Here is a 22,742-nt window from a genome sequence, read left to right on the forward strand (position 1 = left end):
AGGCCCCAGTGGTTTCACTCGTGCGACGCGATCATGACGTGATCTCGCGTCTTCGCTTGACTGCGCACTGCACTGCAAGCTGCACTCGTCACTGAGATAGTACAGTACTACTTACTTGGACTCATGGGTGTCTCTGGTAATGTACTTGGTCGTAAGCGACAACTTGGAAGTGGGAAGAGCCTCGGCATTCATTAACAGGACTTAAGGGGGGTGGGGGGGGGAACTTGACTGAGTTGGATTGTGATGGTTCTTCTTCCTCTCTATGATGACATGCTGGGATTTATATTTATATGTATATATTTATATGATAGATAGATATGTATCTATCTATTTATTGATAAGTGAGTCTGAGGCGACAATTGAATGTGACCGTCGAGTAGGGATGGTATTTAAAATGTCAAAATGTCAAAATGACGTGTCATTTTGACCTTTGAAAAAAAAAAACAATGAAATTTACTAGTGAAATAGCGGAGGATTTGACTCAGGTGACTTACCCCCAGAACACAAAAAGAATCAGTACCTAGAAATCACCAAAATTTACACTGAAATTTGAAGCTTTTCTGGCCTAGAAGCTATCACGTGATGTCAGGAATTAATGTGATTTGATTGGATACTTTTACTCACGTGACATTTGTCAGACACCATCCCTAGAACTTACTACTTACCGTACTGTCGAGAGTGAACGGTGGAGCCATCCGAGTCGGTTTCTACTCCGTCTCAGGGGTAAAATTGCCAATTATTGGCGCCCTGCGCATGTTCCAGATTTAGGATAATCAGCATAGCATCCATGATCCATAGCATAGCATCGTTCGATACTCGATGAAGTGTCTAGACTAGATCTCTATCTAGGGAGTCTTCCAACTTCCAAGTCATCTGGCACCATGGGAGATGCTACTATTCTTGTGGTTATTGCCAATATTTGCACCAAAAGGAGGAGGAACCCCTCCAAGCACACTTCTCTCTCGGTCTTGTTATTCTAGTCTTAAAGTATCTACTACTCCAGACGTCTAATTCTAATTCTTATTAACATCGACTGATGAAGGAACTAGTTCCTTGGAGCTAGTCATAAATCTAAAATTAAGTAAAGACAAAGAAAAAAAAAAAAAAAAAAAAAAAAGGTGGAAAAGCACATCAACATCGTCTGAGACTTGACTCAACTCGACTCGATCTGGTTTTTGCCCTTGTTTCCTGTCTTTCGTCTTTCTTTCTTTCTTCCTTTCCTCCTCCAGAGTCACTTGTATCCATCCATCTTTCTCTCTTCAGTCTTTCCCCCCCCCCCCCCCCCCAACACTCTCTAACTCTCTAACTATCATTGACGACCGCCATGGTGTCGCATCGCTCGCCATGATTCTGTCCGGTCGTCTGTTTCATTCATTCTAATTCGTTCCTTACCTTTGGTATCAATTGCTGGTCTCGACACACATCGAACTCCATCGTCCGACTCCCACAGTCCAGCCACTTCCTCCACTCCACCAAGCGATTTCTCCCACCTGCATATTCGGTGGATCAATTGAATTCATCATTAAAAAAAAAAAGACGCGCCTCCCAGCTGCATATCTGCAATGCGACTCGTTGCCTGCAGATTTATGTACAGCAATACCAGTTTATCACACACGACCACCTTATCCACTCGGCCTTTCAATTCGACCCTCCACCCTCTTCCCCGTTCCTCATTGCCCATCTTGCAGGACTTAATCTACCCAATCATCATCATCATCATCAACTCCATCGCAATTGCATGTTGATGCCTTGTTCCAGCCGAATATTCCCGGAAGGATGAGCTTAGATCAGCAGCCCCCTCACCCATCTGTCAGCGAGCGCAGAGGTCAACGACTAGCACCGCTCCAAACCAACTTCAGTCGTCCTAATGCGCGTGCCTCCATGCAATTTCCACCACCTGCGCCAGCTTCTCACCCCGCCCTCGCTCAGTCTGCTGCACCTTCTCGACCGCAACGTCCACGGCCATCGGACTATCAGACCGAGACCGAAGTAGAGAGGATCCCGCTGCAACAGACTCCCCCGGTGAAGCGGCAGTCTTCCAAGTCCGGTCTGCGTGGCCTCTTTGGGCGCGAGAAGGTATCCCGCAAGTCCAGCAACGACGCGAGGCTGGCGGAGATCGAAGAGGCGCAAAGCGGCACGGTACCCCAGACGGTGACCATCGCAGAGACCCCGTTATCACCGAGTCTGTGTGCCACGCCCAAGACGGTCATATCTATAACCACCGCCGCCTCGTCCTCGGGCGATTCGAATCGAACCCGACTGTCGTCCAAATCTCGAGGAAAGAGCAGCGAGGACCGACCAGTCGCGCCGGACCATGCCTGGAAACCTCCCCCGCTCTTCCAGGCCTACCCCCAGGCGATCAAACACGACTGCCTCTGGACTCCGGCCATGTCGTCAGATTCCATTCTGCGCATCCACGCCACCGCGAAGAACAGTGACTCCACTTACGAGGATCCGCAGGGCAATCAGCCCCAGACGGATGAATCGTCCGCGGAACGGAAGAAGAAGGAGAAGGAGAAGAAGCACATGAGATCCGTCTCGGAAACCATCGGGAAGACCGAATGGTCCCAAAAGGTATATGTGCTGGTCACATCCGGTTACATTTTGCAGTACGCGGGGAGCGGGAAACACGATCGATTGCCAGAGAGGATGTTGCAGATCTGCCCCAAGTCTGTGGCCTTTGCCAGCGATGCCATCCCGGGTAAGCACTGGGTGCTCCAGGTCTCTCAAAGCTCAGACGAGGAAGGTGCGACTGCGGTGGATACCCATCGGCCCCTGTTCTCCCGCTTGGGATTCCACCGATCTCATGCGCGGAGGTGGACTCGGAGTTTTCTCCTCGTCTTTGGCAACCCGGAGGAGATGAGTGCCTGGCTTCTGGCCGTCAGGGCTCAGATTGAAGCCCATGGCGGCAAGAAATATGTCTCGGAGAGGCTGTATGACGAGGAGTTGCAACGACAGCTGCGACCCAAACAGAGTATGCGACAGATGGTGCAAAAGGATCCCAATCGCATCTCCAGCATCTATCTCCAGCCTCAGCCTCAGTCGGCCGGCCCCGATGACAAGGATTCCGCCATCAGTGACCAATCTCGCCGGAGCTCCTACATGTCCCTCCATCGCCGCTCAATGGTTATCCAACCCGGGTCCGACTCCCGCTCGAACTCCATTTCCACGGCACATACGGACGTGACCCCACCACTGAATGGTAATAGCAATTGCTTTGGTCATTCTCACACACCCGTTCCACCGTCAACTGGCTCGTCTTCTAATGGGGGGACCGTTCCCGCCGCACAAGGCCCCATCTCCTCAAGTCCGCCGAAGCGCCATTCCCTGTTGTATGCTTCCATCTCAACTACAGAGACGTATGAGCTTCCCCAGTCACTGTCCACGGTGCCCGATCCGATCTTGCGCAGCACCTCGCCTCCGGCACCCAACTTTAGCGTCCCATCGTTTAGCAAGAGGTTTGCTGCGAAGAACATCCAAGCGCAATTCTCCCACATCCACCCAGTTGATTCCGACCAGACCAGCCTGAACCGTTCTCACGACCCTGATGATCAACTCGATCCCCTGTCCGCATTTCCTTCCCCACCTCAATCACCGACACGCAACATGAGTAGAACTGGCATGAACGATATAAACGAACACCCCTCGGTCACTCGCGATGCCTTTCACAGACGGCAACTACGCATGTCCAACTCCGAGGATTCGCTGGCGGATCCTCACCCCAAAACCTATGACTATAGGAACTCCCCCATGTCTCGGCTACCCTCCATCAGCGCGGCGATGTCTTCAGCGATAGCCCACTCCTTTCGCCCGTCAAGCATTGCGCTTGATCCGTTGGCGAGCCATCCCGATGACTTGGATGCCCCTCGCACGGCTTTAGACAGAGGCGAACCCATCCGTCGCGACCCTCATCGGACCCGAGTGTCTGTCCTCTATCCAACAGACCCTACTGGTCGACCTCTCAGCATGGCGCGGCGCAAGAGTATGCCAGGCCTGTCTGCTGGGCCTCCCGCAGCGCCTCCGCCAAACTGCCCGTTGCCCAAGCTGCCGCCACTCGGTCACCCTTCTCAGCCACCGAGCTCTCCTCCCCCGATCCGTTCCTGCAAATCGCCGCCGCTGACCGACCCGCGAGACCATCCAGAAAACCTCAACAACGCAACACAACCCGTTTCATCCACGCCATTCCCTTCCACCACACCAAGCATAGACACACGGGTCGTGTCCGGATTATAATCACCCCTTTTTGCATCACTCGGAATTTCTTTACTGTTCACCCACTTTGCATCTCGGGGCGTCGGGACATATAGAGAGATACATATAGGTTCAGGTTCCGATTCTCAGATTGGACCCTTCCACTCTTTGGTTTGGTTGTCCTAAAAGGAAAAAGTCTCGACATTTTGACACTCACGCTCGGATCTCATTGTACCTTGGATACCTCATCGGCGAAATGTTTTGTTCCCTTACATGCATACATATATATATATACATACCACTGATACCATACCTCTCTGTTTTTTCTTTCGTCCTTTCTTTCTTTTTTCCCCCCCATTTTCGCTTCCAGTATAATTATCCTCGATGCCGATTCTCCGGTTTTTCTACAGCCATGATTGAAGATATCCACGCTGTATGTCGTTGCTACCTATTTATATTTCTTGTTCTTTGTCGTTTGATTTTGCATCCGGCTGTCTCTAGAGCCTTGTCGATATGTTTAAGAGATGACAGATATCGAGACATCTTCAACAGTGCGTACAAGAACCCTGCTGTCGATGCTGGTTACCTATCAAGGGCACGGTCTCAAAATCTTAAACATAATGTTCAATTCCAATCCGTGCATTCCCCCCCCTTATCAGCTACCTGCCCTTAAAACCCCGAATAGAATCATATGAAGCGGCCCTAAATCAACCAGGACAAGCTCCAGAAAGTGTCGTCCCGAAACCCCAGAAAAGGAAAAAGTAGAGAACCATGACGACCCAGCATGCAATAAACAAAGAACAACAACCCGATTGTGTCTCCGCGATCATGATCCTGGTTTGCGGGAAAAAAAAAAGAAAAAGAAAAAAAAAGAGAGAAACGCAAGTACATCTATGGTATCTTGTAAGTTTTTTTTTACTCCTCAGAGGCCTCCTCGACCTTGGGCGCGAGATCGCGCTTGACAGCGCTGGAGGCGGAGGTGTCAGCGGCTGCGGTGGCGGTTGTGGTGGCCGAGGGAGTGGAGTCTGCAGCGGGTTGTGCTTGTGCTTCGCTGGTGCCTGTGGCGGATTTGGTGGACTTTTTCTTCTTCTTCTTGCTCTGTGGGTGAAGGTTAGTATTTTTTGTTAATGCTTTTGGAGGGTGAATAGAGAGAGGGGGGGAGAGGGGGTGGATATACCTCCTGCCAACCCCACAGGGGCTTGAAGCTGTCGACGAAACCGACATCTTCGAACAGATTGGGGAACAGCCAGAGACCAGGCGGGACGGCGAAGACGGTGATGCAGAACAGGATCAGACGGAAGATGGACATGGCGAAGAACAGACCCAGCAGGCCCATCATGCCGACGCTGAGGTACCAGACCCCCTGGCGCAGCATCATGGGCCACAGCGGGAAGAGCACGACGGCGAAGATGCCCGCGACGACGGCGGCGGCCATGGCCTTCTGCTTCCACTGCGGGCCCTCGTATAGCCACACGTAGTGCATTAGCGGCTCGGTCTCCTGGTGCTGCTCGATCTTGACCGTCCAGAGGCCCTTGACGCGGCTCTTGGGCTTGGCGTGGTCGTGGCCGGCGTGCGGGTCGATCTTGGAAACGCGCAGCGCGAGCAGCGACAGCGGGAGGAGCTTGAACACGTTCTCGGCCGATGCGCGGTCCGTCACCGGCGGGAGCAGTGAGTTCTTCTTTCCGGCGGCTTTGGCGTACGCGGGGGATTCGAGGGCGCGGATGGCGCGTTTCACTGTTGATATTGATTGCGTCAGCCTTGGTTTTTTTTTTTTTTTTTTTTTTTTTTTTTTTCTTCTTTGTCGAGAGGTAATATGTGTGGAGTGAGATGGGGGGAAGGGAGGGACATACCCTTGAACATATCTTTTCTTTGTCCGTCCAGGATACACGTCCGGGACTTGAGGTTCTGGGACCGTAGGAACTGGGCGACCGCGATCGCGCGAGGGTCCGGAGGATTCGACGGGTTCACAGGGACTTGCTGCATCTGCTGCTGTGGGGGAGGAGCAGGCTGTGGTTGTCCCTGTGATTGTCCCTGCTGCTGTCCCTCTCCCTGTGGCTGCTGCGGCTGCTCACCCTGCTGTGGTTGTTGCCCTTGTTGTTGGGCCTGCCGTTGAGCCTCCATCTGTCTCTGGTGCGCGGCAAAGGCCCGCATCCTCAGCTGCGTGACGTATTGCTCAGTTGTCATGCCATGTTTGGCGGCCTCTGCGTTCAGTTGTTCGCGCTGCTGCTTTGCAAATTCTTCGGGGGTCATTCCTCGTCTGGCTGCTTCGGCAGCGAACTGCTGCTGCATGGCAGCAATCTGCTGGGGGCTTGGCTGGCCGGGAGCCGCCATGATGACTGTGTTTTGAGAAGATTCGGGTGTGGTATCAATTGATGGAGGTGAGATAAAACACGACAGGAGCTGAGACAAAGGGTCAAAGAAAGAATATTGGGGGGGTGTCAGGGTGGAAGAAGAGGAAGAACAAGAAGCCAGGAACTCAGCGGGAGTGACGAAAGACGAAAGACGAAAGACGAAGTGGCCAGATTGATGGTGTTCGACCGCCTAAAGAGGAAAAGGGCCGAACCGCTTCTCCGCAGTCACTCCAATGCATCTTTCACTCTTCACTCTTCACTCTTCACTAGATCTAACTATCAGAGCAATATTATTATTATTATCATTGTTATTATTACCATTCACCATATAACTATTGTCTCAAAAAACATCGGTGGATGGCAGGTGAATTGACTGTCATGTGCTGTCCTCCCTAGATTCACTCGATGCTGCTGGACTCTGCTCCATGGGCTTGGAATATGTTCCCGATGCTTCCCTTGTAAATCCTACATGGGTCGCTGTACCACTGGTGAGTTTCCAGTTGATCGATCAACTGCTTATCCATCAATTAACAATCTCCTGCTAGAGCGAAAGAGATGTTTCTGGCCAAATCCCGATCAACTTCGTCACTGTCCCGACTGTTTCCCTGACCGCAGCATGCTTCGGTAACAATGTCTACGACGCCAGCTCTGCAGAGAAATGCGTGTCGAATCTGCTGGTCCTCGGGTACCGTCGCTTCCTGGTGGATGTATACTGGTCAACGGAGCTGCGAAAATGGACGTTCTGCCCCGTGACGATTCCTCAGAACGTTCACGTCGTCACGCTGACGACGACGCCATCTCCTACGGCTACGGCGAGCGCTGCCTCGGGCACCCTCACAGTAGTCGCCGGCCCATCAGGATCGCCGCTGTACCAGCTCGGCCCTTACCTGTGCTCCAGTAATTTTGATCTTTCCGGGCTGGTCGATATCTTCGTCGATTATTTCCGAATCACAACCTCCCAATTGAACGTATATACACGATACCTCTCCTTCAATCTTCACGTGGCATCGGATGCTGCTTCTCCCAATGGGCCTGCCGCATCTGTACCAGATGGACAGCTACCTTCAATCTCAGAACATGTCAGCTCTCTGTTCGAGGAGCGCTTGTCTGCGTATATCTATAAACCCTTCCAGCTATACAAAGACCGCAGCAATCTCAACGATTCATGGTACGAAGTTGACGATGGCTACAAGCCTATCACGGAGTATTTCACCATTCATACGGACTCGAGTGGAACGCAAAGCACGCCGGACGGTTGGCCATGCTCCAAGTACGTGCAGCTTGCGCAGGAGCGGCGCCTGTTTCTGGAATATGGCTCCGTGGATCCGCAGCTGGGCACCTATGACTTGGTCAATGATAACAATGTCATTTTTCCCCCGAATTATCTAACATCTATGGTGCCCGTCTCGTCTTCCGATAATAGCAGCTCGGCCTACGGTTGTCTTTACGACCCCGGGGCTACCTCCGTGTCCCAAGTCAATTCCTCATGGGCCACATCCGGTAGTATGGCTGTATCCGAACCATTGAATGATCCCCACGGCCTCCGACAAATGTCCGACTTATCGCTCAACCTCACAGCCTGCGGGTTATCACCCACCCTCAACAGCACTTTGTTCAACAAGACGGCCGATGCTGACACCGAACCATACCAGAACATCTCTCTATCGGCTTCTTGGGCATGGGCTCTTGGCGAACCTCGAGATGCATTGCCCTCGGGCACTGACGATGATCCGCCCCGAATTGATCGATGCGCGATCATGGACCTCTCCCTCGGCGGCCGCTGGCGCGCCACCAACTGCAGCAAAGTGCGTCACGCAGCTTGCCGCGTGGGAAACCATCCGTTCACCTGGTCCCTGTCATCCACTCCCTACGACTACTGGGACGCGCACCAGAACGCCTGTCCTAAAAACACCTCGTTCGCCATCCCACGGACCGGACTAGAGAATACCTACCTGTACCATTACCTACTGGATCACCAGGGCGAGATCATGGATCCCACCTCATCCGATCCAGCAAAACGTGAGATCTGGCTCGATTTCAACTCGTTAGATGTCGCATCGTGCTGGGTGACTGGCGGCCCGGAGTCCTCGTGTCCGTATGTCGCCGATCCACATCAGCTGGAACGGCGGGCAGTCCTGGTCGCTGCCATTGCAGGGATCGTGATCTGTATCATCACGGCTCTGACTCTATTCGTGAAGTGTAATACGAACCGAAGAAACTCGCGGAGAGGGAAACGAGTTATTCAGGGGTGGGAATATGAAGGTGTTCCATCATGACCATATATATATGTACCCTCTACATTGCCTACTACATATAACATTTTAATCAGAGGGAAACATCTCGGATTGAGTAACGAACTACGTGATAACAGAAACCTCGCAAAGCCTGGTGATTCCCTCATTTTCTTCTATGCCCTCTCCCCAGCAAGAAAAAGCATGGGTATACCCTGCTCTTTCTGCAATAGACTGACATTGACCGAGCTGCAGTTCGCCGAGAGGGCTGCGTGAGAACCATGGGAGGGATGACTCAAATCAATAAAATATGCGACTTCAACTGCTGGTGGCGTGAAATTCTAAATATTCTTGTATGAGTGTAGATACGTAGATATATCAGATATATCTTTATCGTCTCGGGATGTATCTGGAAAATCAAGCTTGTTGGACCCGGTTGAATTGTAACTAACCTGCTAAATCCTAGCGTAGGAGTATCAAACATGAAAAAAAATAACAGGAATGAAAGAAAGAGAGCAACTGCATTGAACTCGTTACATATCCATTCCATCATGAACAAACCATAACCGTCAAAATCAAAGCATGTACCCAAATTTTCAACCCTTCCAGGGATTCAAATTTACAATCCAGCAAAACGAGCCCATCCAGCAGCCCGCAGAGGCTTCGGGCTTGGACTCTCCACCTCGACAACACCACCTCTGCCCTCCTCGGCGATCTTCCCGCTGACATCCCGCCGCCTCCCGACACCCAAGTTGGCAATGTAATTGCCATACGCCAGCGACGATCCTGCGCCGAGATCGTGGCGGCTAACGTCGGCGCCCGAGTTACTTACAACACGGCCCTTGCGGTCGCTGTCCGCTGTCGCAGGGTGCAGGGGAACGGGGGGATGCTGCTCCTCACCGCCGTAGTCGTCGCCATCCTTCTGCGTGAGGGGCCCGTACGTGTGTAGTTTCTGGCTGTTGCGCTTGACGAGCTTGCTCTTCTTGCGGCCCATGTTGGGAGAGTTGGGCTCGTTCTGACCACTCACGCCACGAGGGATGGTGAGCCACGGCTTTGTGTTGAGTTCGCCGTAGAAGCGGCTCTTCTTCTCGGGGCCCTCTTGGGATGGCAGTGAAGCTGGGGGATTTGGGGAGAGGTCAGGAATTTCCGTGAGGGCGACGCGTGGAGATGGGTTGGGTTCGTCCTGGGCGTCGTCTCTGGCCTCATCTTGTATGGGTTGCGGGCTGGGCGGGTTCAAGGCCAGGGGATTGACCTGGAGGGAGGCAGATACTACTCGTTCGCGCGCGTCGTGGTCAAGGAAGATGTTGATGTTGTGGTCGCCGATGTCTTGTTCGGTGTTATTGTAGTATCCGGTCTGCCGGGCATGTTCGTGGAGATCTTCGTCGTTGCCATAGTATTCATGCAAAGTGAGAGACTCATACTCGCCGCGAACCTCCTCGGAAATGGTCTCTTCAGCAAGCCGTTCATAGCGCTGAGCAGATGTGAGCCAGTCCTTGAAACTGCTGCCTCTGGAGACGAGAGATTCCGCCTGACTGTACGCAGATGACGGGTCGCGGCGGGCCAAATTCTCGTTCAAAGCAGCCTCTGCCGGGGAAGGAGAGCGGGAGGGGTAAATGATCCAGTTGCCTGACTCCGGGCTGATGCATTGTGCCCTGTCAGGAACATCAAGCGAGGCCTCCTGAGCACGAACACTGGGGGCTTTTGTCGAAGCTAACTTCTTTCGTGGTGAATTATTCTCCTCCACGAAGGTCTGACTGGGCAGTGGAGGAACCGGGGGAACCTCTGCAGCATGATACATGGATGATTGCGACTCTCTTTGCTGACTGAGAACAGAGCCCCGGCTTGACGCATCCTCAGAGGACCTGCTGCGGGTATGCATGAACGGCACGGTGCGAGGCGCATTAATGAGGGGGTCCTCCATGGAAGACATTTCAGATGCAACTGTAGAGTTACTGAGATGCTTCTCAGCAAGTTCTGATTTGTTTCGCTTGTGGGGCCGGGAAGTGAGATTGTCTTCGAGCGGGTTCAGATCCGGAGGCAGCTGAGCGATCTGGCGGAAAATTATGGCCAGGAAGACACAGATGCCCAAGGATATAAGATGGATGCCTCCGCTGACGACACTCAGGAGAAACGTCGCGTGAGCGATTTTGTCTGTGATTTCGGCGTCGGCACTCAATAGAGTGCTCCAATGATAGGCATTGTTGGTGATCTGCTGGTATGCGATGTATGCAGAGAAACCATAGAATGGGATCAGTCCTAAGTCCAGGGTTGCTGCGAAGACCATGTAGCTGGCCTGCGAGCCCGCAGGTCTAGTGACCGGAGAGCGACATAGATGATAGATACCATAGAGGGTGTGGAGAACTGCAACGATGGGCTAGGAGAGTTAGCACAGTCATACAATGTCCATGTGTGTCAACTTACTCCGGCGCGAATGATCCAGATGATAGTCACCGCGATATTTTTGATAACGATGCCACAGAACAGCGCTCCGAGTGCTCCGAGAAGAGCTAGCACACGCAAACCCAACTGTATCCTCCTTCCATAGAACACCTTACTCTTTGTCCGAGGACTCATGGGGGCCCATCGCGTCACTCCATCGGGAAAGTTCGAATACTTATCAGGCAAGATTCGATCAGCATTCGCATTCCAGGCAAGAATAAACCCCACCCCGCAGTACTACATACCGAGTCTGGATGTCTGTTGAAGCTGATATATGGTCCCTTTTGCTTTGGCTTCGAGGTCGGTCGGGCCCAACTCGACTCAGTCACAGCCTTTGGATTGAAAGGCCGATCCGTTGGACCATAGAAGGCATGCGACGTAGACGCACCATACATAAACGGAGGCAACGATCTCCCCATAATCGCAGTGGATGAAGCTTATCAGCGCCTCCACGCGAGGAGTGGAATGTGGACCAAGACAGGCAAGAATGCTGAGGCGGATGGTCCCAAACAACGAGTATGCAAGGTACGTCAAAAACTATAGTGGTTTAAGAAGGACGCACGGAGCAGGAACCATGGGACGGAAGAGCTCACGAGAGGAGGAAGATCGTGCTGGGAGCAGTCGAGGGGAAGAAGCGCCGTGGATCGGACCCTCTTGTGTCCCAGCCATCTCCCAATCGGGTGGAGCATCAACAATCGCGATAATCGACGCGGCAACCGTCCGATAAGGTCACGTGAGCCTATCGGGACGAACTGGAGTCATCGCTCGGTGACGATCTCCAGCCGCTGAGAATCTAACATCTTTCGCTGGGGGTTGGTGTAATTCTTGAATGATGCTCAAGCGCACGCCGTATGTTTGTGCGCAATGCACGGTGCAAGCTGGTCGCACGTTATTCCGCCGTCCACACGCCCAGCGCCGTTATCAGAGCCAAGTCTCAGACAGTCGTCCATTTCGCATTGCTATCATAGGATCCGGACCGGCCGGCTTTTACGCAGCCTACAGATTACTTGCAAAGGTTGAGGATGCCGTGGTGGACATGTACGAGAAATTACCGGTGCCGTTCGGACTGGCACGGTACGGTGTCGCGCCGGACCATCCTGAAGTTAAGGTGCGAACTACGACTGATGGTGTTGGATTCTGTATTAACTTTTTTGAGTCGATAGAACTGCGAAGAAAAGTTCACCGAGGTCGCAGCGAGCCCGCGATTCAACTTCATTGGCAATATCGAGCTGGGCGCAAGTCTCCCGCTTGAAACCTTGAAGCCGCATTATGATGCGATCCTGTTCGCTTACGGAGCTCCAAAAGACAAGAGGCTAGGCATCCCTGGAGAGGATGCATTGCGTAACGTGTACTCGGCGCGAGAATTTGTCGGGTGGTACAATGGTCTTCCGGAACACCGTGATCTGGCACCAGATCTGACAGCTGGCGAAGATGCCGTGGTTGTTGGTCAAGGCAACGTCGCTTTAGATGTGGCCAGGATACTCTTGTCGGACATCAATACCCTTCGAAAGACGGATATTGCAGAGTATGCGGTGGAGGAGCTGGTCAAGAGCAAGATCAAGCGTGTCCGAGTTGTCGGCCGTCGCGGGCCCATGCAGGTATGTCCACTCATTGCTTTGTTTGAACTTCCATTGACCGCTCTCAGGCCGCCTTCACCATCAAAGAACTCCGAGAGCTACTTCAGCTTCCGTCCGTATCATCTGACCCCATTCCTCGGGACCTCTTCCCATCCGAGGAAGCCGTGGCTGCCCTTCCCCGTGCCCAAAAGCGATTGATTCAATTGATGGCCAAGGGATCCACCGACGACCCTACCACTGCAACCAAGTCATGGTCACTCGATTTCCTCCTTTCGCCTGAATGCCTGACATGGTCCCCCGTACACCCCTACCGGCTATCCTCCGTCAAGTTCTCCCGGAACGAATTAGACCCAAACGACCCTCACAGTCCCAGCGCCAAGGTCACACCGAAGTTCCTCTCAAACGGGAAGCGAGCACAAGTCAACCTCCCTGCCAGTACCTTCTTCCGCAGTGTCGGGTACAAGTCCCTTCCGCTGGCTGGACTGGAGGATCTGGGCGTGGAATTTGATTCCGACCGCGGGGTGATCCCCAACGACGGCTTCGGCAGAATCACCGGACCAACCACAGCCGGTAACGTTGACCCTCTCCCGGACGGGTCGCTGATCTCGTATCTTCCGGGCCTCTACTGCGCGGGCTGGGTCAAGCGTGGTCCCACGGGTGTCATTGCCACCACGATGACTGATGCATTTACTACCGCGGAAACCATCGCTGCGGACAAGGCAAGACAAGGGGGTAAGGGGTCCTTGCTGCACGGACCGGGTCATAGCACTGGTCTTGGTTGGGAGGGCGTACGACCCGAAGCGGAGAAGCGCGGGTTGCGGTCGACGACCTGGCAGGATTGGGAACGTATTGACCGGGCTGAGCGGGAGCGAGGGCGGCAGAAGGGGAAGGTTCGGGATAAGTTCGGGAGAGTGGAAGAAATGCTGGAGGTTGTAGCATAGCATGATCTACGTCAAAAAAAAAAGTGTACAGTATAGAATAGAGAACATCATCATCACTCTATAACCATAAGCATATCTTCATAATCATCGAAATAAGTACGTAAACATGTATAAGAACCGAAACAGGGTTCTTGGATGGCCGGATTTCTCCATAATATCCCTAATCCTAGAGAACCCAGCCCCCCAGCCCCCCCCCTTCTAGACATGATCAATCACTGTTTGCAGAACGACTTGTCCGCCTCCTCGTACGTCGCCGTGACACGTCCGAGCTGCCCCGCCAATCCACCCGTCAACTGGTTCATGGCATTCAAGCCGATGTTGAAGCCACCGGGCGCGGCGTCAATCGCGGTCACGTAGATGGTCTGGTCGACATTGCCAGCGGCGAAGTGCAGCTTGTAGCATTTCCCGCAGTTGGGGCTGTTCCAGCCGGGGATAGTGGGCGCGCCGCCGATGAGCGCGAAGCTGGGGACGGCGCCGAAGGTGGGCCACTTGCTTGCGAGGCCGTAGAGGCCATCGGAGCAGGAGGTGGTGCTCATGGAGTTGCCCGCGACATCGTACCTCTGGTCGTAGGAGACGGAGACGGAGGTTGCGGCTGCGGCGTTTGTGTCCGGGGTAGGGACGGCGAGGGAGGAGGAGAGGAAGAGGGCGAGGAGGGAGAGCGTGGATGTGAAGGACTTCATTTTGTTTGTGGTGGAGGGGTTTGGTTGCTTGGTTGGAAGAGAGTTCAGTAGATGATTGTGATGCTTGAGGTTGTCTGTCTGTCTGTCTGTCTGTCTGTCTGGTTGTCCGGTCGAGGAACGAGGCTTTATATACTTGTGCTGCCCACCATCTTCTCTATTTCTATACTATTATTAGCGATGATGTATATCGAATATCAAATGCAAGATTGTATACCTGGGTATGGGAAAGAGGAACAGCCGGAACGACCCATCGCCATGCCGAGACTCCCAAGCTGGAGTCCCAGAAACTCGGTCAATCGCGTCGACGAGAGTAAGACATGCCCATCAGGTGGCCATAATCATAGTCATACTCTGTAGACACCCACTGTAGATCTGCAGTGTGCAGACTGCAGCATCATGGGCAATAATACGACCATCGTGCAACACGATGCTGGAGCACTGACAAATGCGGGGATCCAAGACTCTCCCACCTCACCAAGTAACCTGCAATCATATGATGAGGTTGAGTTTCCCCTCCGCAATGAGACATACAGTCTCCAAACCACCAGTCAGTCGTTGCTCCACGCTTCTCGCAACTTCTTCCTCTATCCGATCTCCCCGCCTCGGGTGTCACGGCCGATCTCTGTGCGATATTTTTATCCTCCATGTTCCCTCGCGAACACCTGTTGCGGTACCACGCAGAGCGAGTCAGTGACACCGCTTGCTCGTGCAGCAGGAGCGTGCAGGACTTCCCCGATGCGAAGCCTGAAATGGAATGTTCTCTAAACAACGATCACTGACTATTGTGGTATATCTGTACGGCCAGCGGAAGTGGCTGACCGCTGGATGAGGCCCCCCGTCTATTCAGCACCATATCCGATCGATCGGATCGATATTCATTTGAGTCGAATTCCCGCTTACGGAAAGGAAACGTGCAGCTTGAAGCTTGCCGTAGAGATCCTTCATTCATTTGTGGTGAAGGACCCAATCGGGCAAGTCTGGTATGCTTGGCTTCTAATAATATAAGCTCAGCCACAGCTGGATAGAATCATGAGATGAAGCAGGGATTCCGCTTGGCGTCGTGCCACAACATCATTAGGGTAAGGCAACCCATGAAGCACAGCAGAAGATTCATCATCTTGAAAAAAACATCGATAAGTCGGTGAATCCGATGATGCAGGGTAGCAGTCTGCGAGCCGCATAAGCATCGGCAATGGGAGTAGTCATACATCAGCGAATGAACCTGACATTGATGCAGCTTCCATAGTAGAGAAAGCATTATATTTGATCCTTGCTGAAGCAACAGGCGGTATATTTCCAATACTGCAGTTGCCCGAGAAACTGGGGAAAAGTAGTAGTCGTGATCATAACGCAGACGCTCAACTCAGCGAACTGCTGGTACATCGCTGCCAATACACATCTCACCTCCTACAATCATTGAGAAATGTAGCTTCCTAGTCATCATACGGTACTAATTTTAGGACTATCAACTCGACTACGGATAATGTCGTCCTCCCTTTTCTGAATCGGACAGCTCCTTTGAGGGAAGTTGGCAGAGTACACGGTTGCGAAATAGATCCGAGACAATGTATGGTTGGCGTTGGCAAAGTATACTGTAGGTACGCTAAACAACAAGTTATTGCGAAATTGTTTTCACATATTCTCTTTAGTAATTCAATTGATGAGGTCGTCATCATTAAGGCTGTCCAGGCCATCCACGCGTGAAGAATGAACCACGCTTTCAGAGCAAGACCCCTTGCTTACAACCTTTGATTGATGAGATTGAAGACCTCCTCGGGGTGCACTTGGGTGGCGCAGTCGAAATATGATCATGGAAACCCGTTGGGGCACTCCAACTGGCATTTGGTCGTTTGGGGCAGTTGTAAGCCTCTTCATACTTTAAGCTCACGGACAAAGATCTAGGACAGCAACACTGATTCGGCCTGCAATTAATCAGCCTCACATACGGTGGTGACTTCAAGTTGTTCGATCCTACCACCGCACACTGTGACCATGAAGAGTATAGCATGGAGGCCGTGGAGCAAAAATTCCGATACTCTGGCCTATAGCCAGGTAAGAATACTGAAGTTGCGAGTTTTGAGACTCTACACGCTTTATATGGATGATGCAGGAGCTTCCAAAATCAAAAACAACACCGTTCTCTTTGACCACAGACGAAGAGGTCTGTAAGGACGATAACGAGCTTATATTGAAAATTATGAATATGAGCTGGAGGGATAGGCCGACAGCGAGGGGTCTGTTAGGCCAAAGTTGGTTTAACGAGGATGAAGATGACTGGATAGGGTAAGACTGTGTGTGAGATAGTGCAGAGAAGTCGTCTTTTTATATGCTGATATGATTTACTCACCTTGCATCGATTTTTACTTGGTGGACATTCATCTGAATGACGTCCAAAGGCTGAATCATCCACAGTGCCAGGAACATGAAAAGCTGCTCCCCATCGATGGGAGGATATGGATCATGTCAGAGTAATTCAGTCCGAAGGCATCTTTGGCAGAAAACCACCCACCTCACCAAGATATCTGAAAAGATTATCTCTGAGCATGGGCTACTCCGCTACGCCTTTTGCAAGAAACAGGTGCAGGGGGCTCCTTAGGAAGTCTTAGAATGACCCCAAGGGTTTGGAGAAGATTCTCAAAAGGTCGAATTGGGAAAAGAGCTGAAGTCCAAAGAAGGGAATGAGTCCATGCTCACTGTCGTCCAGAAAGACAAGCCAGAAGAGAGAACCAGCCGCCAAGTCGTCCGGCTCAAGGTCGTCGACTAAGGGTACACTTGTTCAACAGCGTCTACAAAACTAGTCAGGATATCACCCGTCTCCTCTTTTCCCAGAATCTTCCTTCCCATTTTCTTTCTCCGTATTATCCTTAGTCTCATGCGTACCGACGCTGGAGTCCTCTCCCGGCTCATCACCAGCAAACCCGTTTGGCTCTCGCAGCCCTTCTCTCGTTCTTCTTTCTCCGAAAGTACTCCCGCGACTTCTTCCGCTGCCTGGCACTCTTCATCTTACTCCTCTTCTTTCTCTTCTTTATCTTCTTTTGTATACCCACACGGCCGGTTGTGGCGGTGGTGCTTGGGGCGGCTTTCCCAGAGCCTACATGCTCCTTTCACAAGTTTCAGTCATAATCCGAATGCAGTGAAGATGGATCATGGGATTTACCTCTAGGTGAGTGAGAAACTGGGACATAGCGTCGACAATCACGCATTCTTCGACTCCGCACCAACTGTACTTAGTACAGTATACGCATTCCTTCTGGTTTTGTCAGTGGTATGGACTTTGAAGGAGCGGAGGACCCAAGTCTTACCTCCATTCTGGTGGAAGATGCCATGGATGATAATAATAGCGATGTTGATGGTGATACTAGTGTTACTTTTAAACCTGAGCGAAAGAGAACAGAACACATGAGAAACCGCGGAGCGTGTTAATGAGGGAGCTGGGGGTGGAGGAGGATGTTGTCAGCCTCAGGCAACCTTCAAGCATCGTCAAGCAGATTGATGTGTTTACCAATCTAGTACAAGTGTTACTGCTCTGAATTGGCGGTATCATTTCTCCTTTAGTAAATCTAAGGTACAAGTTTCAAACCATTTGCTTGCTGCTGTGTCTATTAGATGTCTTGTAATCGCCATCAGATGCTCAGTCTTTCAAAAGGTTAAGGAAACATTATGGTAGTATATACAACCTTCGAGATGCGCTTCTTGTACATCTCCTTAAAATCAGAGATCAGTATTATCTCCCTTTACCATCATACCCCAGAACTACCGATACTGATTATACGAGGGTCTTTGTAGTACAAAGCTCAAAAGATAGCTCATAGTAAAAGACCCCAGATTTAGTTCAATCAGAGGCAACAGGCATATATTTAAAGTGCCCAAGTGCCAATAGTTTCCAGAAATAACAGATTAGAGATTGGCCCAAACTTGATTCCTTAAGGGGCCTCTAGACATCTCAAGTGGTTGATATGATGTACTTCATGGCAGGATGACTATTGGTATGATGGGAAAATCCTAGCTTCCGTCAAAAAGACGCTCTGAGTCGCCAATGGACTAGATCCAGACGTAAAAGGGCATTGTATACTCAAACATATCTCTCTTAAGCACATTTATCGTGATAAACCCTGCCCAATGGGTTCATACCCACAGAGCCCAACGGTCTCAAGGACCTCATCTGAATCCATTGACCGTAGATGATATAGTAGGCCACGGCTGTATTGTTTTCTTGCGTCCGACCTCATCAATGAGAGCGAACCTTGCTTAGCCTGGTGCACGCTGTCTTTGTAATGGCAAAAGGGTCAATCAAAACTCGACGGTGTTCGCATTCTCTTCAAAGGTTGATGATGATGAACCACTCGAGTTCAAATGCTCCGATATCTCAAGCCATATTTACTCAGTTATGCCGTCGATCGAAAGTGAGAGGCTGCGAATCCCCATAGTTGCAGTGTGTACAAAATAGGAAGGTGTAGTACCTGACCTCAACATTTAGCCGAAATGCGGGGGAAGGCGATCCCTGCCAATTACTGAAACACGGTAACACCAATATAGTCTTATCACGTACTGTCCTGTTTCAAACACAACTGTCGAGAACCACTATCCAATTGTCTTTCGAGTTCATTCTGAGCTCATTTTGAGCGGCTTTTGTTATTGTGATATAATCTAAATAAACCTCCTATCGGATAATTATAGGCAAGATGGCCGAGTGGTCGAAGGCGGTTGATTTGTAAGCAGCCTTAGATGGGTTCAATCTCGAAATTCGTTACTAATTCTATCTGCAGAAGAAATATCTTAAATATCTTAAATTCCCAACTCCCGAAAGGGGCGTGGGTTCGAACCCCACTCTTGTCAACATTTTTTGGACCCAGAATCCATTTTTCTAGTTTTTTTTTCTGTCCACTTTTCCCACCTCTTTATCCTATTGATGTCGTGGGAGTTGGGACAGGATGTGTGAAAGAATGGTATTCTTGGTAAAATTACGTTTACTTACTCCGTTATACGCTCGCTTCGACCCTGCTGCCGAAATAGGAAGGAAGCTGCTGTTCTGTAGACTCGATTCACCGTGTTGCCTTCACCCCTTGTGTGTTCTTCTTGATCATTCACCTGGTCCCATCTTCTTCCACCATTCGCTCTACTCTCTTCTCTTATCTCTACCATCGCACGTTCTACACTTGTACTATGATACGCACTCTCATCTTCACGATGTCACAGTAACCTCAAAAATCAATATTGTCACTATCGCTTCCAACCATGCACCCATAGTCCACCAAGCAGAAGTATAGTTGACGATTCTTCTACTCAAAGCCAGGCTAGACGACACCCTCCCATGGAGGCTGACCGGAACCGCACGATGGAGTTTGGCAAATCCCAATCATCAATAGTTCGACGTTGGAGAAGAGCGTCCGCTCATTGCTCTGCAGCTTCCGATGCATATTCAACACCCAGCTAAAAAGGCGTCTGTATAAGACCCTAGCCGGTAGAGATACATGTGGTTGTTGACAGTTTCCTTGATGAACAAGGCATCTCTCATTTTGTTTGTGGTCGTGTCTGAGTCTATCATCAACACCTTTTCTGACTTATTGGAGTACTTGACCCGCGCTGACGCGAGCAAGAGCTATGTGTCTCTCTTCTACGAGCTTTACTCATCATCGACATATTTGGCAGGCCCTGTTTGGATTGGAAGAGAGGTGGGAGAGGAGGAAGCTGAATGGTATTGACGTTGAGCAACGCAATTTGTCATATTATCCCACTCAGCTGAAAAGGAGTCCAGACATCGTTTCCTAACTGGTAGTGATATATGTAGAGCACTGTGACACTATTCCAATATGGATCTGTATGAGTGAACTGTAGTTTTACCTTAAGTCAGTCTTCAGCAAAGATCTCCTACTTTTGCAAGTGCCTAAGGATGCCGCCAGTACCTCGACGAGTCTTTTGATGAATACCGGCCGGATCCAACGTCATTCGATTCTCACCAGACAACAGAGGAAGAAAAGGAGACGGCTGACAAGGCGGTGCATGAGAGATATTTTTTTTTTTTTTTTAAAGCTGTAAGATCATGATCATCTAGTCAGCTGCTCAATTGCTTCAATACTTTGCTGGGTTCGAGCTTCTCAGCCAGGGCTGTTGATCTATTCATATTTTTTTGTTCGTTGTTATGTGCACATGATACCGCAATGCAAAGCTGGCTGAAACTGTATATCCCCAATCCTCTTGAGTCTCCCGTATTCATAGGCATATATGAGATCATAAAGGGCAGGCCACTTTATTGCAGCTGAAGATACACTGCATACTGCACGTTGCTACTTGCATCTCCACGTGTATCTCGAATACGAACCGCCAAGTGGGATGTCTCACCCCGGACTCACGATGCTGGAGGCTCTCAAGTATGTCTGAGACACAAGCCGCAGAAGTGCATCAGATCAGTCAGATGCAGGACTTTGACTTTCGAGGCAGGGAAATTCCTTTGGGTTGTGTTGCGTGGTGCTTGAAACGTGTCCAGCTATGACTCTATCTAAGCGAAGTCCCGAGCTCTCCAGATGGACTCGGGCATGGATTGAGGGAATAAAGTTGTACTGCGACTTCGTATTCATGCAAGCCTCGATAAATATGACATGTCTCATTGATGTAGAGTATGTCATGTCTTGAAGATGGTGAGATGGTTCTCTGGCCGACAATCGGCAGGTGCAACTGCCTCGAGTTCATCCTCAACGATCAAACATATAAGAAGGCCTCGAAGAACCGAGATCATCGTTCTCCCCATCACACCATTCCACAATATATCATCATAAGAAAGGCCCCCCCAGTCATCAATATATCTCCACAATCCCCACAATGCAACTCCTCAAGTACATCACCCCCCTCCTCTCCCTCCTCCCCATCATCCACGCCCTCCCCAGCCCCAGCAGCTGCACCACCGTTGCTCCAGCCATCGCCCGCGTCTCTGAGGCACAGCCCGTAGCCTCCTACCTCCCGGGCTTCCGCATCTCCCAACAGACCGGCGCAACAAACAAGGAAGACATGTTCGCCGAGTTCAATATCCCCCCGGGAAGCTGGGGCTGCACGCTCTCCTACTCCTTCCCCGCTGGCAGCGCGGTCACGACCACCGGCGCGGCCCCCGTGGAAATCTTCTCGGTCAGCGGTCCGCTGAGCCGCTCGCCCCACGGCATTGATGTCTCGTGGGCGTACTGCCCGGCGCCCGGGGCTCTGGTCGGCCAGACCACATTCCACGCGGATCCGAGCCAGGCGACGACAAGGTTCATCAATAGCTTTGGGTGTGCGAATGCCATGACTTACCGGTTGAGTATTGCGGGATGGTATAAGCAGGCGACGAGTGTGGAGTTTGCGCAGAGTGCGAGTGCTGGCTTGAGGATGACTTATAATTGTTAAGGTGGTCGGTCTATGGGCATATCTCAGCTACAACTGATGGATGAGAAGTTGGAAGTAGAGGAAGGAATCCCTAGGGAGTCATGTTACAAGGATATGATGTTGGTGGAGGCAATACACTGAAAGGCTGTTGTGTTTGAGGTATTCTTTTGTTTAGTTAAAATGAAAAGCACATTCTGAAAAGACTGGAATCCACATGATTGCATTGCTGACAGGGAAGGACGGAAATCAAGCTGAAATTTCAAAAATTAGCTGTACAGTAGATCTCGCATCTGCCTCACTACCTAGACAAGCACAGACCATAGAGCCATGCAATAACTTCCATACTTTCAAGAAGCAGTAAATTGCCATAAGTACTTTGCATAGGCCCTGTCTTCCTCCCCCAGTCCCCCGGGTTCCCATCATCAGCTTTAAATGTTGCTAGTCATAAGTTGGATCATTCGAATTGGAGACACCTACTTCTTGCTTGTGCACTCTCAGGTTTAGTTGCCTCCAGAGGAGGCACTTGGGTGCTCCCAGGGCACTTTGTTTTGCAGAAATCACACTTTGGCCATTAGCTAGATACACCAGCACTATCATAAGATAGTATTCACATCTTAAGTATAATGCCCATGACAGACTATGTTCAGTCATTCGCTGAACATAAAGTACTAAAGATATATTTGCTGTTTTCAATTTTCCATTTTTTTGATTTTGTTTGGATCTACTTTGGAAAGGAGAGAAAGATATCAAAAACGCTTTGCTGAGTAGTTGTGGGAGAGATATGTAGAGAAGGGGAAGAAGATTAGACTCATCTCCCCTGCCTATTGCCCTGTCTCAGACCAAGTATTCTTATTGATCTGAATCATTCCGCTAGAGTTTACTAAAGCTGTGTTAAGGGAAGTGTTCCATCTCAATGGTGAGGGAATTTGCTGTTTGATACATATATATCTGCTGGACTTACCTTAAACACCCTACAGGCACT

The 22,742-nt window shown here is 50.8% G+C and overlaps 7 protein-coding genes across 7 annotated transcripts, besides 11 other annotated features; 4 read left to right on the forward strand and 3 right to left on the reverse strand.

The window, feature by feature from the left end:
- The first annotated feature begins 1,089 nt into the window (after nt 1–1,089).
- Nucleotides 1,090–1,117: a microsatellite.
- Nucleotides 1,118–1,198: 81 nt separating this feature from the next.
- Nucleotides 1,199–1,225: a microsatellite.
- Nucleotides 1,226–1,776: 551 nt separating this feature from the next.
- ACLA_071460 (peptidase family M20/M25/M40 protein) lies at nt 1,777–4,233 on the forward strand (the record flags this gene model as incomplete). Its single annotated transcript, XM_001275538.1, has 1 exon — nt 1,777–4,233. One exon carries the CDS (start codon nt 1,777–1,779, stop codon nt 4,231–4,233), a length of 2,457 nt encoding a protein of 818 aa, XP_001275539.1.
- Nucleotides 2,499–2,523: a microsatellite.
- An 804-nt stretch (nt 4,234–5,037) lies between the features above and the next one.
- Nucleotides 5,038–5,071: a microsatellite.
- Nucleotides 5,072–5,106: 35 nt separating this feature from the next.
- On the reverse strand, nt 5,107–6,522 carry ACLA_071470 (Sec62 family protein translocation protein; the record flags this gene model as incomplete). Its single annotated transcript, XM_001275539.1, has 3 exons — nt 5,107–5,289; nt 5,369–5,925; nt 6,042–6,522. 3 exons carry the CDS (start codon nt 6,520–6,522, stop codon nt 5,107–5,109), a joined length of 1,221 nt encoding a protein of 406 aa, XP_001275540.1.
- Nucleotides 5,954–5,983: a microsatellite.
- Nucleotides 5,954–5,991: a microsatellite.
- A 156-nt stretch (nt 6,523–6,678) lies between the features above and the next one.
- Nucleotides 6,679–6,704: a microsatellite.
- Nucleotides 6,705–6,783: 79 nt separating this feature from the next.
- Nucleotides 6,784–6,809: a microsatellite.
- Nucleotides 6,810–6,830: 21 nt separating this feature from the next.
- Nucleotides 6,831–6,864: a microsatellite.
- A 103-nt stretch (nt 6,865–6,967) lies between these two features.
- Nucleotides 6,968–8,818, forward strand: ACLA_071480 (Lectin C-type domain protein; the record flags this gene model as incomplete). Its single annotated transcript, XM_001275540.1, has 2 exons — nt 6,968–7,030; nt 7,088–8,818. The coding sequence occupies 2 exons, from the start codon at nt 6,968–6,970 to the stop codon at nt 8,816–8,818; spliced, it is 1,794 nt and encodes a 597-aa protein (XP_001275541.1).
- A 574-nt stretch (nt 8,819–9,392) lies between these two features.
- ACLA_071490 (uncharacterized protein) lies at nt 9,393–11,631 on the reverse strand (the record flags this gene model as incomplete). Its single annotated transcript, XM_001275541.1, has 3 exons — nt 9,393–11,147; nt 11,195–11,386; nt 11,458–11,631. 3 exons carry the CDS (start codon nt 11,629–11,631, stop codon nt 9,393–9,395), a joined length of 2,121 nt encoding a protein of 706 aa, XP_001275542.1.
- Nucleotides 11,632–12,044: 413 nt separating this feature from the next.
- ACLA_071500 (NADPH-adrenodoxin reductase) lies at nt 12,045–13,730 on the forward strand (the record flags this gene model as incomplete). Its single annotated transcript, XM_001275542.1, has 3 exons — nt 12,045–12,320; nt 12,376–12,810; nt 12,858–13,730. The coding sequence occupies 3 exons, from the start codon at nt 12,045–12,047 to the stop codon at nt 13,728–13,730; spliced, it is 1,584 nt and encodes a 527-aa protein (XP_001275543.1).
- Nucleotides 13,731–13,942: 212 nt separating this feature from the next.
- Nucleotides 13,943–14,410, reverse strand: aspf13 (allergenic cerato-platanin Asp F13; the record flags this gene model as incomplete). The annotated part of the gene is made up of 1 exon (XM_001275543.1): nt 13,943–14,410. One exon carries the CDS (start codon nt 14,408–14,410, stop codon nt 13,943–13,945), a length of 468 nt encoding a protein of 155 aa, XP_001275544.1.
- A 71-nt stretch (nt 14,411–14,481) lies between these two features.
- Nucleotides 14,482–14,510: a microsatellite.
- Nucleotides 14,482–14,511: a microsatellite.
- A 6,715-nt stretch (nt 14,512–21,226) lies between these two features.
- ACLA_071520 (uncharacterized protein) lies at nt 21,227–21,781 on the forward strand (the record flags this gene model as incomplete). Its single annotated transcript, XM_001275544.1, has 1 exon — nt 21,227–21,781. One exon carries the CDS (start codon nt 21,227–21,229, stop codon nt 21,779–21,781), a length of 555 nt encoding a protein of 184 aa, XP_001275545.1.
- Between the last annotated feature and the right edge of the window lie 961 nt (nt 21,782–22,742).

This window comes from Aspergillus clavatus, genomic scaffold (genome assembly GCF_000002715.2).
Source record: "Aspergillus clavatus NRRL 1 1099423829791 genomic scaffold, whole genome shotgun sequence".
NCBI classification, from domain to species: Eukaryota; Fungi; Ascomycota; class Eurotiomycetes; order Eurotiales; family Aspergillaceae; genus Aspergillus; species Aspergillus clavatus.